The sequence below is a fragment of the Pungitius pungitius genome, chromosome 10 (assembly GCF_949316345.1).
Source record: "Pungitius pungitius chromosome 10, fPunPun2.1, whole genome shotgun sequence".
NCBI classification, from domain to species: domain Eukaryota; kingdom Metazoa; phylum Chordata; class Actinopteri; order Perciformes; family Gasterosteidae; genus Pungitius; species Pungitius pungitius.
The window spans coordinates 2,530,553-2,549,735 of NC_084909.1; the positions used below are offsets into that span (position 1 = coordinate 2,530,553).

Below are 19,183 nucleotides of genomic sequence, written 5' to 3' on the forward strand. Positions count from 1 at the left end.
TTCCTCTTTGTCCTTCTCCAAAAGACCTTTTAAACTTTCTTAAAGCCCTCAGGACAGTTTGTGAATAGCATTTGTCTTTGGAGGGCAAAAGGTTAACCTCAATACACATCATAGTCATCTCTAGCAGGAAGGAAGATGAGCATGGAAACTATTGTTCTTCAATCTCCATGGAGAAAGCAACAACAGCACAGGTGATGCAGTAGGAGGGGTGGACCCAAAGTAAAGAGACAAATCAGTTGTAAGACAAGAAGCTTTGGCCAGTCAGCTGAAGCTGTTCTGCAGCTTCTCAGTGATGGAAACCTTGGTGGGAACTGAACTTTGCTTTCCACAACTCATCAACACCTCCTGCAGAAAGCCAACTCGTCCTCACTTAGAAGCAATGTTGATTTACATTTTGTTGTCCTCCATCTGTCTGCTCACTGTGACTCTCAACCTGCTGGTGATCATCTCCATCTCCCACTTCAAGTATTTCATTATTTGTGTTACTGGTAGATTGAAACACGTGTTGCTTAATCCAAACTTATAATAGTTTGCTGATTCATTTTCCTTGTGTTGTGTAATTATATCTGACGGATTAATGTCATCAATATTGATCCGAATATAAATATTTGTTTCCCTCCAGGCAGCTCCACACCCCCACCAACCTCCTCCTCCTCTCTCTGGCCGTCTCAGATTTCCTCGTGGGCCTCTTCATGATCTTTAAAATAATGATAATAGACGGCTGCTGGTTTCTCGGTGATCTCATGTGTTCTCTTTGGTTGATTCTATCATCCATTATTGTCTGGTCCTCAATAGGAACCATGGTGCTCATATCAGTGGATCGATATGTGGCTATTTGTTATCCTCTGCATTACTTCACCAAAATCAAACCAAAAAGAGTTCAAGTCTGTGTTTGTCTGTGTTGGATGTTTGCTGCTTTATTTAACAGTTTGCTGGTGAAGGATAACCTGGAACAACCAGGCAGGTATAACTCCTGCATAGGAGAGTGTGTCTATTACATGAACTACATCGCTAATCTTGTTGATCTAATTGTTACATTCCTTTTTCCCATTACTGTTATTATCATTCTATATATTAGAATATTTGGGGTGGCTGTGTATCAGGCTCGTGCCATGCGGTCTCACATTGCAGTTGTGACAACGAAAGTAACCGTTAAAAAGTCTGAAATGAAAGCAGCCAGGAATCTTGGTGTTGTTATACTTGTGTTTCTGATATGCATTTCCCCATTTTATTGTTTCACTCTTATGTCCCAAAATAACTTGTACACAGCTTCATCTGTAACCATTGTAATATGGTTGTTTCAGTTTAACTCCTGTCTCAACCCTCTGATCTATGCCATTCTCTACCCCTGGTTCAGAAAATCAATTAAGGTCATTGTTACACTTCAGATACTGAAGCCTGGTTCCTGTCGGACCAACATGCTTTAGAGACACGCTGCATGGGTCTAATCTTGAGATTTGAATTTTATTCATGGTTCAAAATTATCAAGATTCTCTTTTTCACCTGAATTTATTTTGCGAGAGTTAGAAAATGAGCAATTGTCCTTCTCAGGTCCCTGGGAAGACACAATACAATAAACTGGTACAACTGTGTTGTCTCTTCTATTTTTCATTATGAACTGATTATATGTGGAAGGTTCAAGCACATGTAGAAGGCGAGGCAAGCATTTGCAGATTGTGAAAGAAACATCAAAATGGAATAGTTTGTGCTTTCAAATTATGTGACAATTGATGTCAATTGATTGTATGGTTACTACTTTATTCTGGAATGACTAAATACATTTAATACAAGATAACTATATTGTATCTATGAACAAAAGTCTCAATCTTTCATTATATCTCTTTGTAATTAAAGTTGTCGGGATTAACCTTTTTTGCCATAAAAGCATGTTATGTAAATCATGATTTTTTAACCAAAAGATTAAATTTGAAGAAGCTCTGATTTCTTAATTGCAATGACAGACTTTGTTTATGTGTGCTGTGAAACCTCCCAAGAGTCAGTCACATAACCATTGAGTGTGTGCTGTGTTAGTTTTGTGTGTTTGAGATGGTCTTCCTCTAATAAAACACTGTCGCCTCATATTGGCCCGAAAAAGGGCCTTTCTTTTAGTGTTGGTTCATTTGTATTATATTACTGCTGAATGTGATGACAGCAGTAGTCATTGGTAACACCGTTGGCAGAGAGATGCAGGACTCATTGCATTCTTATAAATGTGTGTTGGTGTAAAGGAAAAACGTAATATTGTAGGTTGTAGATTTTGTGAGCATTGCGTGACTCAGTGGTTCTTAAACTTTTTCTGTCATGACCAAATTTGAGGAAGAAAAATGGTCGCAGCCCACAGCCTCAACAATTATAAATAAAATAACACTTTGTGACTCCTCCATTTATGCCTTTTCAAACAATGGAATATACAAATTGAAATCACTTTCAAACAAACCAGATTGCCTCATCAGAACAAAGGAAATGCACAAACATCTTACCCAGAAAAGCGCTATAAAAGAGTATTATTATTATTGTTGTTATATCAATGCAAATAAAGTTCTATCTGTGCAAAACATACATAAAATATTAGGCAGTAAATAGCTCATCTTTTAAAAACAAGAATAACGTGGAAACTCTGCAAAACAAAATGAGTCATCTGATACTATCAGTACTAGTGGCTGCAATGAGCCTGCTTCCCTCCACAAATCTCTTCAAAACAGGTTTGCAGACTTGATACAGCCTCTCAATTCATGCTCAATGTTTAGCTTGGATTCTTTGATCGATAGGAATCAGCAGTCTGTGTGTGTACCTTTAATAATTTCGGAAGTTCTCAAGAAGGTTCTTTAAAAAAATAAATGATCTTCCCCAAACTACTGCTGCCTGGAGTTACCACTAAGTTATTCCACACATTCTTGGTCATCACTTTACTTGGAATACTTGCACTGATTGGAGTCAGCCAGGAATGAAATTAAATTAAATGTGTGCGTTAGTAAGCAAGGGTTTTCTGTTGACCTGGAGAGTTTTTTTCTCAAATGGCAGCCGATCTACCGGCACTGCGGTGGTGAACAACCTGGTCTACCGCACGCGCTCATTACCAGTGTGGTGCCTTTAAGGCATTCTCTGATTTTATTTTCAAAGTAAAATGAATTCAATCATTTAAGTATAGCAGCTACTTTTACAGAAATGCAATTTATATCTTTCTGTAAATCTCACAATTGCAATCATCCGTCATCCTTTGGGCCGCATTGGACCCTCCGGTGGGCCTTGATATTGGTCCAGGTGGTTACATTAATTGTTATGTTTATTTTAATTAAAAAGTAATCGGTAATACTGAATACTAATTACTCCTTTAAAAAGTAACAGTTACTTTTCAGATTACTTGATTTTAAAAGTAACTAAGTTAGATTACAACGGTTATTCCAACATTCACTTTATTTAGCTGAGTAGGGAGGGGGGGTGATATGATATGAGGTGCCGATGTCTCTTCTAGCGCATATAGAACTTACGGAGATAGTTCCTCCGCGGCTGCTACACCTTGTTTCCCCGCATAGATCTCACAGATCTTTACTGTTGAATGTCCATTCCACAGGATATCATAGTTCTCATTAGGAGACAGCGAATAGTACATCTAGCAATGGGGAAGATCCACTGGTGATTCGGTCGGGTGTAATACCTTGAACCACGGGACCTCAACGGTAAACATGTAGATCAGTTTGATCATAGTCTTCCACTCTCCCCCACCAGACCTCTGTCTCGTTACTGTTACGTTCTGCCTCCCCAGGAGGGGAGTGGGATCCACGCCACTGCCTGACGGCGTCCTGTGGCCAATAAGCAGGGTGTGGTGTTGAAGGTGTAAGAATTTAGACATGGGCTTGAAGTTGAGGTAAACAGGCTTGTTTTTATTTATAGCGCTGTTAACAGGGGAAATGAGGAGAGCTGGCGGTACCAAAGCAAAGAAAAGAACAAAATGCTTCCCACCCCCTTACCTGTCCTATCTCCCAACGAAACTCACAACCTAACTGGCACACTACCAAGGTGCCCTAACAAAACTTACATTAGGTGGCCCAGCAGGGTGTAGCTAGTGTTGTTAGACAGGGGAGTAACACTACGTGCAGGTATGTAAACTCCGGAGCAGGGCTAAACTACTCCTCACCCCCCCCTGTAATAAAGATAACAAAGAAACAAAAAGAACACTTATTAATTGCATACACACTATACCAACTCATCAGAAATACAAATCTTCTACCATACACCAGCACTCACGTATACACAACCAGAGTGCCACCCACTTAGGTGAAACAAACACAGGGGTACATATACTGACAGAAGGGCATGATGTGATTGGAGATGAGTGGAAACAGCTGAACCGGGTAACGAGCGGGGGTGGAGTCAAGATGAATGGAGATCATGGATGATCAGTACCACCTGTATGCACACACACACAACACAGAACACATACACAAACCTATACATAGAACAGGGGACGTAACAGTTACTCAGTGATTGTTGAACTTCAGCTTGCAGCAACTGGTGGCTATAGTAAAGGGGCGTGGCTCATCGTTGTTGTGTCCCCACCGGGATCGTTACATCCCTTTGCCATTTGGAAAATGATATTTTGAGAACACAAAATGTCTCTTCTCACCAGGTTAATCTGGAACACAGTGGAAACCAAAAAGGATTGGTCAAAACAGAGCGATATCCATTTACACAGAACTAAAATAGACAGTGGCCACTCCCCTAATTGACACGAAAATCTGTTAACTGGCACGGCATTCCTTGATGGTGCCAGTTGCGTGTTTTTTGTGGAATACCTAGCACAATCTCTTCCATGGATTGTCAGAATCACCATGGGTTCTGGAAACAGGTTACCGTCAGCCAACAGACCTGGGCCCCCCTATGGCATATGTGTATGACCCGGGGCCTGATGCCGTGGGCTATGACCCTGTTGTAATGCGTATGGTGCTTGTGGTGGATAGACATCATGAGCTGGGTTGGACTGAGGCCTCTGTCCCTGAGGTGGTTGAGGGCATGCGTCGGAAGAAAGGTCCATGCTGCCATCAGTTGTAACAGTTACTATTTTGTTGTCCAAACTGTCCTCCATTAAACCTACCTCGGCCACGGTTGCCCCCTCCCCACTGTCTCTTTGGTTGGCTATAGCCACCGCACAGTGGGGCCTTATTCAAGGAATGTGGTTGCAGGGCATAAGGTTGGGTATAGTAAGCCTGTGTAGGAATGTGCGCGGCCTGTTGTTGTTGCCTCCATCTAGATTAGACTGTGCATTCTCCTGTTCTCCTGCTCTGGTTTTCAATGTATTCAAGCTTGTTGAACACAGCGTCCAATTCCTGCCTGGAAGTAGTGATGTTTGTCTCAAATGCCCTTATCTTTGACTCAATTACATTACATTACATGTCATTTAGCTGACGCTTTCATCCAAAGCGACGTACAATAAGTGCATTTCCACATAGATACAAACTCAGAAAACAAGTAACAAGAAAGTACATTTTTCATCAAATAAGCAGTTACAAAACATGTTATAGAAAAGTGCCATTATAAGTACAATTTAAGTGCTATCATTTGTTAGTGCTACGGTTTGCTAGTGTTTTAGTCAAGGTAGAGTCTGAAAAGGTGTGTCTTGAGTTTTCGATGGAAGATGTAGAGGCTCTCTGTGGTCCTGATGTCATCGGAGAGCTCATTCCACCACCTGGGAGCCAGGACAGCAACAAGTCGCGATCTCGTTGAGTGCTTTTCTCTCAGTGAGGGAGGAACAAGCCGCTTGGCAGATGCAGATCGAAGTGTGCGAGTTGGGATGTAGGGTTTCACAATGTCCTGGATGTAGACTGGTCCCGATCCATTCACAGCATGGTACGTCAGTACCAATGTTTTGAACTGGATGCGGGCAGCTACTGGTAACCAATGAAGTGAACGGAGAAGCGTGTGGTGTGGGAGTATTTCGGAAGGTTGAAGACCAGTCGAGCTGCTGCATTCTGGATGAGCTGCAGTGGTCGTATGGCGGTACCTGGGAGACCCGCCAGCAGAGAGTTGCAGTAGTCAAGGCGGGAGATGACAAGCGCCTGAATCAGTACCTGTGCCGCATTCTGAGTGAGAAGGGGTCGTATTCTCCTGATTTTGTAGAGCGTGTATCTACTAGAGATGAGCCGGATACTCGGCTGAAACTAGTATCCGGTACGGATCAAGCACTTTTGCCGAGTACGAGTATTATACGAGTAATACAAGTCAATATCTGTGCTCGGATTGAATAAAAGTCCTCATTGGGTAGCTGTCTGTGTCTGCGTTCTGTGATTGGTTGGTAGTCACAGCGCCCCTCCCCTACACACATACTGTTTGTGTTGCTGTGTCCCGCTCGGCTCACACACAGAACACTGAGAAGTGAACAGCTCTCTCTCCCTCTCTGTCGTCAGGTTCACGGGTCTTTCTCCATAAATTTAAAGGATTTCTTCGGCTTCAAATTAACTTTTTTTACTTCGGTTGTTGTTAATTAGTAGAGTTTAGGTAAACGTGGGGTTTATTAAGACGTGGTTCTTAAGAATGCGACTCGCGTTGCATCTCTGCCTGTCGGAGATTTTTTTTTTTTCATTTGGCTCGAAAAAGTTTTTAGTTTTTTTACCGTCTGCGGGTTCTCTTTACACACACTCACACACCACAATAATTAAGAAGGAATGCTGTTTTAACCGCAGAAAGGCCTCAGTACAGTACACTGTTTTCAAAGTTCATGTTTTATATTGGTCACCTGTTAATCAAGCTCCCTGCGAAGGGTCAATTGCATGCTTAAAAAAGAGCATAACGGTTAAAGCCCAGCCCATTTCAAGACAACCCGACAACTTACGCGTAAAATACTTCCTACTTCCGGGTTAAGCCCCGCCCACTTCCGGGTTAGTCCCCGCCCAATCCGAGTACAGATACGGATACAGATAATTCATATGGTTCAACAGATACTGATACAGATAATGCTGTACTCGCTCATCCCTAGTATCTACAGGATCGTGTCGTCGCTGCGATGTTGGCAGACAGGGAGAGTTGGGAGTCAAGTGTCACACCGAGGTTCCTGGCACTCTGAGTGGGCGTTAACACGGAGTCGCCGAAGTTAACGGTCAGGTCCTGGGTGGGCGAGGTTTTTCCAGGGAAGAAAAGTAGTTCGGTCTTGTCGGGGTTGATCTTCAGGTGATGAGCGGACATCCACTGGGAGATGTCAGTCAGACATGCAGAGATCCGTGCCGCAACCTGAGTGTCCGAGTCGGGGAAGGAGAGAATTAGTTGGGTGTCGTCGGCATAGCTGTGATAGGAAAAACCGTGCGAGCGAATGACGGAACCAAGGGAGTTGGTGTAAATTGAGAAGAGGAGGGGACCCAGGACGGAGCCCTGAAGAACTCCAGTTGTAAGGGGACAAGGTTCCGACACTGATCCTCCCCAAGATACCCGGTAGGTGCGACCATCAAGGTAGGATGAGAGAAGAGACAGCGCAGATCCTGTGACACCAAGTTCCTGAAGGGCGGCGATAAGGATCTGGTGGTTTACTGTGTCGAATGCTGCAGAAAGGTCCAGTAGGATGAGCACGGAGGAGAGCGAGGCGCCTCTAGCAGCGTGGAGTTGTTCCGTGACAGCGAGGAGAGCAGTCTCTGTGGAATGGCCCGCCTTGAAGCCTGACTGGTGGGGGTCTAGGTGGTTGTTACTATGGAGGTAGGAGGAGAGGTGGTTGAAGATGGCTCGTTCAATTGTTTTGGACAGGAAGGGAAGGAGGGATACCGGTCTGTAGTTGTTTGCTTCCGAAGGGTTGGGGGTGGGTTTCTTCAGAAGTGGGTTAACTCTTGCTTCCTTCAAGGTGTTGGGGAAACAGCCAGATAACAGAGCATTGTTAATGAGACATGCGAGGAAGGGAAGAAGATCAGGGGCGATCGACTGTAGAATATGGGATGGGGTCAAGGGGGAAGGTGGTGGGACGGGCAGAGGTTATTAAGGTAAGGACTTTGTTAGGGGATAGGGGTGTGAAACAGGGAAGTGAGGGCGATTGGGGCGAGGTCTGTGCGATATAACTGGAAAGAGGTGGGTTGGAGAAGAAGGAGCGTATGTCATCTATTTTTCTGGTAAAGTAGGTGATAAAGTCTCCTCTTAAGCGGACACAGCGAGTCGGAAGAGGACGACAGAGTTGTTAGTAGAGTCTCTGCATCCCATCTTCTCCTCTTTAAACTTTGATTGGGTAAATTCCAAGCTGGTCTTCAGCTCCTGTACATCTCTGATTACACCATTCAATCTTTTGTTAGTTCCATCCATGATCAGCTGAATTAAACATTTGAATCTTGCTGCTGCAATAACATATCCTTATAGATCCCTTTCTGCTGCTCCATTAACTGGGAGAGTACACTCATTGGGACAACAGCGTCCTCCTCACAAGGAGATGTTTTATCATTTTTAGGAGGCATAATGTGTCTTACCAGGATGTACCGGGAGTAGATGAAAGTTGCAAATGTTGGTGGTGACAGATCTGTTTGTCAAGGTCCTGGTAGGCCCAAAAAACCCATCAACTTGGGCTACACCACAAGCTCAGCGGATTGTGGAAGTATTGTCCCCGATATTAAGACCCAATTTGAATAAAATTGGGTCTCAATACTTGAGTCAACCACTAAATTTACCAGAAAGGATTCAGTAGATTTTTGTTAGATTCTAAGAGGCAAGGTTCGACAGAGGACCTCAGTTCACGGCTGGCTTCTGGAAGGAGTTCTGCTGACTACTTGGAGCTACTGCCAGCCTCTCTTCCGGGTTCCATCCCCAGTTCAACGGTCAGACGGAGCAGTACAATCAGGAGATGGAAACTGTGCTCCGCTGTATGACCTCTTGGACCCCCACCTCATGGAGTAAACAACAAACAAACTAGGTGGAGTAGGCCGGTACAAGAAGGCAGCTGACAAGTTCCGAACTCCAGCTCCTTGCTACCGGGTGACACAGAAGGTCTGGTTGTCCAACAAAGACCTACAGCTCAAGGTGGAGTCGCGCAAGCTGGCTCAGAGATTCATCGGCCCCTTTTACGTCTCCAAGCTCATTAACCCGGATTTTCCCCATGAGACAAAGCTATACAGTGGGGAAAAATAAGTATTTGAATCCCTGCCGATTTCGCAAATTCGGCCACTTGCAAAGAAATGTGTGATCTACAATTATAATGGTGTATTTTAACAGTGAGAAACAGAATATCAACAAAAATAATACAGAAAACTGCATTTTATAACATGACTGTATTTGCAATTCATGCAGCAAATAAGTGTTTGAACCCCCAAGCAAACAGCAAGAATTCTGGCTCCCAATGACCAGTGATGTGCCCAAGAAGCACACAGATTAGTCTTCATTAGGCCTAACAAGGTACACCTGATCTCAATAAGTGACCTGTATGTGATGGGTAGAGTTCCCCCTCCCTGATTTACAACAGGTGAGGCCAGATCACTTCCAGGTGCGCTTTAAATATAGGTTTTGCCCTAGTAGAGCTAAAGGGGGACTTGCTACACAGCTGCTACTGCAAAATTCCCAGGAATGGGTGATGTTCGGGTGCTCCAGCCGAGCTCTAGCCACTGCTGTTTTTTTGCCTTTTTAAAAAATATATTTTATGGACTTGCGGTTCCTTTGTTTCATTTACTATCTTGATTATGGGTTGTTTTTCTTGTTGTAAACCGACTGTTACAGAGTCCTATTCTGGGGTCCTCTCAATGCCAGTACAGGTGGGCTTGTCATAGGTCTATAGGTGGTGGCAGCTCACAAGGTAGAGGGCTGCCTCATTCTTAGTTTATTTTGCATGTTTTATATTTGCTGTGTCCTCATTTTTTGCTTTCCAGTGTGTGTCTTTCTCGGGTACCTGGTTTTGGCCTTTTCCCCTTTCACTCCCCCACTCCTGTAGGCCACCCTGATGGTCACCTTGTGCTGGTAAAGAATCTCAGTATAGCAATCTCTTTTAGCATAGAGTATATTTTGTATTAAAAGAAACCCTGATTTTTAGACTGAGACTTATTCTGAGCTATTTTACCAACGTTAAACTCGTAAACTGTAAATAAAAATAATTGTTTGAAACTAGAAGTTCACCTCTCTGCTTCTTTTTTAAAACATAAGAAACCTAGATTCAGTGAAGTCCCAGAGTGCCATTGTCACCATTGTGACCGGGCGCACAGCAGCCCCTGTTACATGTATAAGAGAAACCTTTCCAAAGAATCAAACGTCACACCTTCAACCTCTCCACCATGAGCAAGACCAAAGAGTTGTCCGAGAACGTCAGTCAAAATTGTCGACCTACCTTTGTAATTATGGATCGCACATTTCTTTGCAAGTGGCCAAACTTGCAAAATCGTCAAATAATTATTTTCCCCACCGTAACTCGGTTAGCATTAGTCGGCCATTCCCAGAGCGTGATTCTAGCTTAGCTTTCAGGAGGTAACTCATCTGCGATGTTTACATGATTCAATTCAATTACAATTTCATAAATGAAAACCCTTCCATGATGAAAAAGGGAAAAAACCTTATGGAGAACATCAGAGGAGGGATCCCTCCCACGAGGATGCACCAACTACAATGGATGTTATGTCTTTAGAATCATTAATGTAAAAGTCGTGCAGTATTTTTAATTCCTGTGATTCAAATATTGTAAGTGGTGAGCCAGGTGAATGGCAGGCCCACTGCAGATAGAAAATTAATTTAAGCTGCCCCAGCGCTATGTTTGACCTACAAGATTTGAAACTTCCTTAGAAATATACAGTATATATCTAACACGAATAAACTAAAAAAAAGTATCTTGGGACCATGCTCGAAACCGTACCATTTTTTTTTGGTGTGATGTTTACTTTTTTTTACCATTTTCTGGGTTTGAATCCTTTTTCAAAAGTTGTTCAATTTGATATGCATATCAGGACTAGTAAAATATTTATTATTGGGCATAAAGAACTCTCTCTAAAGCATCCCCCTGGAAATTGGAAAAGTACCGTGTTAACCCAGTTTTTGACCCCTGATACTGAAATGACTTGAAAAAGTTTCCAGCTGAATTTGTCATGGTTTTGGGCTCTTCCTGTCCCTTTTCCCCCCCCTACTGGTCTTTAGTTACTCATTGTTTCCACAACTCACCTGCTGAATCCCATTATCTCCCCCCCCTCTCACACTAATTGTTACACACCCGTTCTCTATGTTGTTAATTATTTCTTCTATTTCTAGCCCCCCTTTTCCTCTGTTCTCTGTCAGATTATTTTGCTACCCACGCAGGAGGCACACTCATCGTCCTTTATGCTTAGTCTTGTCCGATTGCGTCTTGTGTTTACTGTCCAGACTCAGCGTCCGGCCCCGCCGAGCAGGAGGAGTCCCAGCTGAACAGCCGCCACCCCGGCCAGCCGGCTTTGTCGGGAACGACGGGCAGAGAACACCTCCTCCCAGCCCTCGACCTCTAGTGCCCCGTTTCACCGAGAGATCTTCTGTTCATTTTTCTAAGGAGACTTCAGTTGTCGTTTTTGTGCCTGCCTTCGCGGCGACCCCTCAGTTTGCACCTTCCGATTAAAGATCATTATTTTTCTGCATCCCGCTTTTGGGTCCTCTCTCCGTATAACAGAATTAGCTCACAAACATCACACATAGATAGCTAGGGCCACATGACAATGAACCTCCATCAGACAATAAAGGTGTAAAACCTAAAGGTAAAAGCAAGACGTTACTCCCACGAAAGGCAACTTATGTTTCAAAACAGTTGAATGTCAGAAGAGGAGATTTGGTGGAGGGTCAAAATCAATACACATCATAGTCATCTCCAGCAGTAAAGAAGATGAGCTTGGAAACTATTCTTTAATCTTTTTATGACTATGAGACTTGATTTATAGTTTGGTTAATTGTCCCCTTTTAGGGTGGTGCCCCATTATTATTATTACTTAATTATCAATACTTAGTATTGATGTGTATTATTTAACACTAGCTTTTAACCAAACATTGCCCCTACGCCGTGCCCAAAAGTAGGCAACATGAATGACTTCAGTCAAATGTGAGAACAGGACATTTGGTGAAGGGCCAAAGTTCAACATCAAAACAGATGGAGAAAAAAACAACAGCAGAGGTGATGAAGTAGGAGGGGTGGACCCAAAGTAAAGAGACCAATCAGTTGTAAGACAAGAAGCTTTGGCCAGTCAGCTGAAGCTGTTCTGCAGCTTCTCCTCTCAGTGATGGAAACCTTGGTGGGAACTGAACTTTGCTTTCCACAACTCATCAACACCTCCTGCAGAAAACCAATTCATCCTCAATTAGAAGGAAAGTTGATTTATATTGTCTTGTCCTCCATCTCTCTGATCACTGTAGCTCTCAACCTGCTGGTCATCATCTCCATCTCCCACTTCAAGTAGTGAAATATTTCATTCATTTGTGAAACTAGTAGATTGAAACATGTGTTACTTGATCACAAACTTATTGTGTATTTTTATCTGATCGATTATTGAAATTTTGATATAAATATCTGTTTTCCTCCAGGCAGCTCCAGACCCCCACAAACCTCCTCCTCCTCTCTCTGGCCGTCTCAGATTTCTTCGTGGGCCTCATTATGATCTTTCAAATATTAATGATAGACGGCTGCTGGTTGCTCGGTGATCTCATGTGTTCTCTTTGGTTGATTCTAGCATCCATTATTGTCTTGTCCTCAGTAGGAACCATGGTGCTCATATCAGTGGATCGATATGTGGCTATTTGTTATCCTCTGCATTACTTCACCAAAGTCAAACCAAAAAGTGTTCAAGTCTGTGTTTGTCTGTGTTGGATGTTTGCTGCTTTATTTAACAGTGTGCTGCTGAAGAATAACCTGCAACATCCAGGCAGGTATAACTCCTGCATAGGAGAGTGTGTCTTTAACATGAACTACATCGCTAATGTTGTTGATCTAATTGTTACATTCCTTTTTCCCATTACTCTTATTGTCATTCTATATATGAGAATATTTGGGGTGGCTGTGTATCAGGCTCGTGCCATGCGGTCTCACATTGCAGTTGTGACAACAAAAGTAACTGTTAAAAAGTCTGAAATGAAAGCAGCCAGGAATCTTGGTGTTGTTGTAGTTGTGTTTCTGATATGCATTTGTCCATACTACTGTTTCGCTCTTACATCCCAAAATAACTTGTACACAGCTTCATCCGTAACCATTGTAATATGGTTGTTAAATTTTAACTCTTGTCTCAATCCTCTGATCTATGCCATTCTCTACCCCTGGTTCAGAAAATCAATTAAGGTCATTGTTACACTTCAGATACTGAAGCCTGGTTCCTATCGGACCAACATGCTTTAGAGACACACTGCGTGGGTCTAAGTTTAAACCGTCAGCCTGAATAGCAGAATTTATTTAGGGTGCAAATTCAAGAATTCTCTTATCAACTCAATTAATTTTGCCAGAGTTGGCAAAGGAGGAATTGTCTTCACAGGTCCCTGGGCGGACCAACAATAACCTGGTACAGATGTATTGTACAACACTATCCCCTTTTGTGTTTCCCCTTGTTACCCTGCCATTTCTATCCTTTATTATGAACCTATTGAATGTGAAAAGTGCAAGCACATGTAGAACCTTAAAAACAAGGCAATCATCTGCAAAATCTTATAAACACGGAATAGATTTTCGAAATTATGATACATTTCTTTTAATCTAATGACTTTAATCCTAAATGGCAAATATCCAGAGTGAATGAATACTCAAATCAATATATTGTATTAAAAGTAAAAATACTGTTTATTTTTCATTAAATTACATTGCAATTAAGGTTTTCAGGATTAACCGATTTCTCCATAATAGCATGTTATGTAAGTCTTGATCTTATACCCAAAATAGGAAATTTTAAGAAGCTACGCTATCTTTATGCCATTGACAGACTTTGTGTGTGCTGTGAAACCTCCCAAGAGTCAGTCACATAACCATTGACTGTGTGCTGGCTTGTTTAGAACAATATTGTAAATTTTGATATTTCATTTAAATAAAATTTTGTGACTATGCTTTTTCAAATAATGGAATATAAAAATTGCAATCTCTTAAAACAAACAGATTGCTTGATAAGAAAAAAAATGTAATTCATGTCCAAAAAATAACAAGAAAATTTTTTTTTGCTGATGAAATTATCCTTTTTTGTACTGAACATCTTTTCAAGATAATAGTGTGCAACTGGTGGAAAATAAAACAATATGAATGAAAACTGCAAGCTGTAGGACGGGTCATCGCTACTCCGCGCATGTTGGGGCACTGGCCTGACGGCTACGAATGCGACGGCCAAGGACGCCTGTGGCCGTCGGACAAAACGTCTGTGAGTTGGTTGTTGTTAACCGCTTTGAGCGACGCTTTGAAATCATTCTCTTTTATATAATAAAGGTCTCAGGCCTTTTCTGTCAACCATTGGAGAAGGATCTGTTAAATTTGCGAGGAACATGGTAAGGATGTCATGACACAGGGTTAAAACCACTTTAATGTTCATGCCCAATTGTGATATTTTGCCAAAGCACCACACTGATATGGTTTAATATTAACAAGTGTTATGCAATTTTTAAAGGCAAAGGTATCAAGATCCCACTGGCCAAATTTGAAAACGCTGTAAAAGAGAACGCTTTGAAATCGTTCTCTTTTACATAATCTCAGGCCTTTTCTGTCAACATTTTTTAGCAGTTTAACTCTTCATCATCCCAGTTCGGAGCATACACATTAACCAGTAATACTGAGAGCCCAACTTTATAATCTAGCGTCCATTTTTATCTGTCTGCTGCCGTAAATTGTACTTTTTTATGAGGAAGAATAGCCACTCCCCTTGATATACTATTAAAGTTAGAGCGAAAGATTTGACCAAACCAAGGGTTTTTGCATCTTAGTTGGCTTGACGTCGATAAGTGCGTTTCTTGTAAGATGATTTCGGCCTTAAGTTCAAGCTTCAGACTCGCGCTCTTTTAAATGGGCCGTTTAGTCCCCTGACATTCCAGCTGACAATTCTGGTGGTACCTTCTCTTGCCATCATTCCATCTAACATGGGTCTACTCTGTGTTTATGGTTAAAGGCTGGTTTTTACATGGAGGCCGTGCGTTCCCTGTGGAACTTTGAACTACATAATACCCTTGTTTAATGTCATTAAAGGCCGCTCTCTTTTTGGCAAGGGAAGCGCTCATGTCCTGGTACACTCTCAAAGTCACATTGCGGTTGATAGACATTTTGATTACACTGGTATTCAACTCAATCTTAACTGAAACCTAACCTATATTGTTGATAATTGTATTCTTAAGAGCACTTAATGATGTTCAGCAAAAAATGACACTAGATTAGTTGGGGAGAAATATTTTTCTCCCACCACACGTTCCATCAAACATAAAAGGGCAACAAATAAAGTGCTTAAAAAGTAGCCTTTTTAAGCAATGCAATGTATCAACATGACAAAAATAACTAAAAATGAGGTATCAGATGAACATCATAAGCTGTTTAGTCATTTTCTAAGATCTGTGGACAAGCTTGATTGATCACTGCATCATAGATAACAAACACTATGACGTTAATCCCTACTAATATCTTTCGGTATGTAGCCACATTGATCACTATATTTTACACATAAAATACGATGAGGTTAACCACTATTAAAGTAGTGAAGTCAAAGTGAGTCTATTCCTTTAACTGTACGAGGACACCACACGGATTATCGTCCTCTTGTTGTTTGAGTAACAAGAAGATAAACGGTAGCTATGTGTAAGTGGAGTGTGTTACTATCCAGTATTATATTAACTTTTTAATTGTTGTTACTGTATCCAACCTCCTCTTACTTTATGAAACCATTATAAAGCTAATGCTGTGGGATGTAATACAAAAGCCCTGAAATAAATCTTGACCTCAGTAACGGTTTTATGGGTTTGATGCATTCAGGTACTGATTTAAAATCCTGGCAGGAAAAACTAGATTTTAATTCTCCCACTTACCAAATGTGAAGCACAAAAGGAGAAATTCTAGCTTTTCTTCTCGTTATTTTATTTTTTCTGAATTGAAGCACTTTATTTGAACATGCAGAAATGTTCACGTTCTTTTTTCTAATGCAGCCCTACTTTTATTTAGTTAATTGAGAGAACATTAGTTATATTTGCAGTCATATCATTATTTATATTTGTACAGTTCTTTGTTATGTGACAATAAATATTTTCAATTGTTTTGGAATTGTACTGAATTCATTTGATTTGTTAGTTATGTATTGATTTCATGCAAATGTTGATACAACTCTATTCCTCTATTTAATCACACAAAGTAGTTCAATTATGATCTACCGGACCTTTGCTTCTAGAAATTTTCTCTAACTGGACCTCTTCACATTTTTGTTGAAGACCCCTGCTCTACATCGTCCAATCCTGCTGGGCCAGAAAAAACTCAGCATCCTCTTGTAGACCAGAAAAGGAAATGAAAAAAAATGGTTTTATTTTTAAACACAACTATTATAAAATGAAACTCGCGATATGACGTATTCACAACTTTTAACCAGAATGTAATTAATAGGCCTTTAGGAAATCAACTAATTCATCAACTATATCTAGTACAAGCATCAACTATTTCCTATTGCGTTGTTCTCTGCAGTGGTAATTGGCATATTATAACACCAATGAAATGTTTATAAAATCAAAGATTTACTTTTTATTCAAAGAAAAATCTTTTTAGAATTATTCTAGTTTCTTAACAACTTCATTAAAATGTTACAATGTAATTTCACTAGTTAATTTATTACTTAATACTAAATGGATCTTGAACACATCTCGTAATAAAATGAAACCTCCATAATCGGAAAAGCACTACATTACTAACAGCTGTAGTTGTGAAAGTTATTACGTCATTAGGCCCATTTTTGCCGAATGAAGAACAAATGTTTTGTTAACAATGTTGGCCTATCAATATCGACTAGAAAGCAACAATGTCGTGTTGCATATTTTTCTACTGAATACAGGCCAATAGCAATGGACAGTAAAAGTTTTTCTCACAGAAAGATGTTATTACTATATAATTAAACCATGAATCAATAAATATTGAAAAAAACTCCCACAGTAAAATGAACGCCCTTTTTGGACTAATGTAATTACTCATAATCAACGTCACGTACATAACAAGCTGCTATGGTAAAACCAGTTAATAACGATTACCGTTATTTCAATTAAAATGAATTAATTAAAAGAAGAGGATAGTTTTGGTTATGAATACAATATATTTATCATCTATTAAATGTATTTCTTCACTTAGTTCATTTAGTTACACAATTTGAAGGCCAAATCTACTCCATTCACATTTTGCAGATTTGCTTGTCTCGTTATTAAGGTCATACATGTGCTTGCACTTTCCAAATTGAGTCAAATCACGAGGAACGATAGAAGCAGCAGGGTAACAAAGGGAAATACCACATACAAAGGATATTGTTGTACAACAAAGCTGTACCAGGTTATTGTTGGTCTGTGCAGGAACTGAAAAAAAACTTTTGCTAGCTGTGGCAAAATCAATTTAGGTGAAGAGGAAAATGAATTTGCACCATACATAAAATTCTCCATATGCTATTGAGCATGAATATTTAAATTTAGACGCATGCAACGTGTCTCTAAAGCATGTTCGTCTGACAGGAACCAGGCTTCAGTATCTGAAGTGTAACAATGACCTTAATAGATTTTCTGAACCAAGGGTAGAGAGTGGCATAGATCAGAGGGTTGAGACAGGAGTTAAACTGAAACAACCATACTAGAATGGTTACAGATAAGGATGTGTACAAGTTATTTTGGGACGTAAGAGTGAAACAATAATATGGACATATGCATAGTAGAAACACAATTACAACAACCCCAAGATTCCTGGCTGCTTTCATTTCAGACTTTTTAACGGTTACTTTCATTGTCACAACTGCAATGTGAGACCGCATGGCACGAGCCTGATACACAGCCACCACAAATATTCTCATATGTAGAGTGACAATAACAGTAATGGGAAAAAGGAATGAAACAATCAGATCAATAAGATTAGCGATGTAGTCAATGTAAACAACACACTCTCCTATGCAGGAGTTATACCTGCCTGGATGTTGCAGGTTATCCTTCAACATTAAACTGTTAAATAAAGCAGCAAACATCCAACACAGACAAACACAGACTTGAACTCTTTTTGGTTTAACTTTGGTGAAGTAATGCAGAGGATAACAAATAGCCACATATCGATCCACTGATATGAGCACCATGGTTCCAATTGTGGCCGACATAATAATGGATGAAAGAATCAACCAAAGAGAACACATGAGATCACCGAGCAACCAGCAGCCGTCTAATATAAATATTTGAAAGATCACGAAGAGGCCCACAAAGAAATCTGAGACGGCCAGAGAGAGAAGGATGAGGTTGGTAGGGGTCTGGAGCTGCCTGGAGGGAAACACATATTGATATTTACATCAATATTCATGGCATCAATCAGTCAGATATAAAAACACAATACAATAAAAAATGAATCAGCAAAATCTACGTCTGTAAGTGATCAAGCAACACTTGTTTCAATCTATTAAATCCAAAATTAAATAAAACATGTCACTACTTAAAGTGGGAGATGGAGATGATCACCAGCAGGTTGAGAGCTACAGTGAGCAGAGAGATGCAGGACAACAAAATGTAAATCAACATTGCTTCTAAGTGAGGACGAGTTGACTTTCTGCAGGAGGTGTTGATGAGTTGTGGAAAGCAAAGTTCAGTTCCCACCAAGGTTTCCATCACTGAGAGGAGAAGCTGCAGAACAGCTTCAGCTGACTGGCCAAAGCTTCTTGTCTCAACTGATTTGTCTCTTTACTTTGGGTCCACCCCTCCTATTTCATCACCTCTGCTGTTGTTTCTTTCCCCATGGAGATTGAAAAACAATAGTTTATGTGCTTATCTTCCATCCTGCTAGAGATGACTATGATGTTTATTGAGGTTGACCTTTGGCCCTCCCACTAAATGTTCTGCTCTGACATTTGACTGTTCCTAAGTCATATATGTTGCCTACAGTGGGAGGAAAGTCTTGCGTTTATTTGTCATATGTAGCAAAATTGAACTGTTTGGATGCCATAATACAAACCATGTTTGGACTAGAAATGGCACTGCACATCACCCTAACACCAACAGGGAAGTTTGGAGGTGGGAACATCATGGTTTCATTGCTTTTCAGCAAATTGTACTGGCAAACTTCACATAATTGAAGGAAGGATGATTG

General features: G+C 40.8%; 2 protein-coding genes across 2 annotated transcripts; one reads left to right on the plus strand and one right to left on the minus strand.

The window, feature by feature from the left end:
* The first annotated feature begins 379 nt into the window (after positions 1-379).
* LOC119228807 (trace amine-associated receptor 13c-like) lies at positions 380-1,432 on the plus strand. The gene is made up of 2 exons (XM_062564873.1): positions 380-465; positions 623-1,432. The coding sequence occupies exons 1-2, from the start codon at positions 380-382 to the stop codon at positions 1,425-1,427; spliced, it is 891 nt and encodes a 296-aa protein (XP_062420857.1). The 3' UTR covers positions 1,428-1,432.
* A 16,126-nt stretch (positions 1,433-17,558) lies between these two features.
* Positions 17,559-18,618, minus strand: LOC119229076 (trace amine-associated receptor 13c-like). Its single transcript, XM_037489191.2, has 2 exons — positions 18,533-18,618; positions 17,559-18,363 (listed from the first exon to the last, which is right to left on the minus strand). The coding sequence occupies exons 1-2, from the start codon at positions 18,616-18,618 to the stop codon at positions 17,559-17,561; spliced, it is 891 nt and encodes a 296-aa protein (XP_037345088.2).
* Between the last annotated feature and the right edge of the window lie 565 nt (positions 18,619-19,183).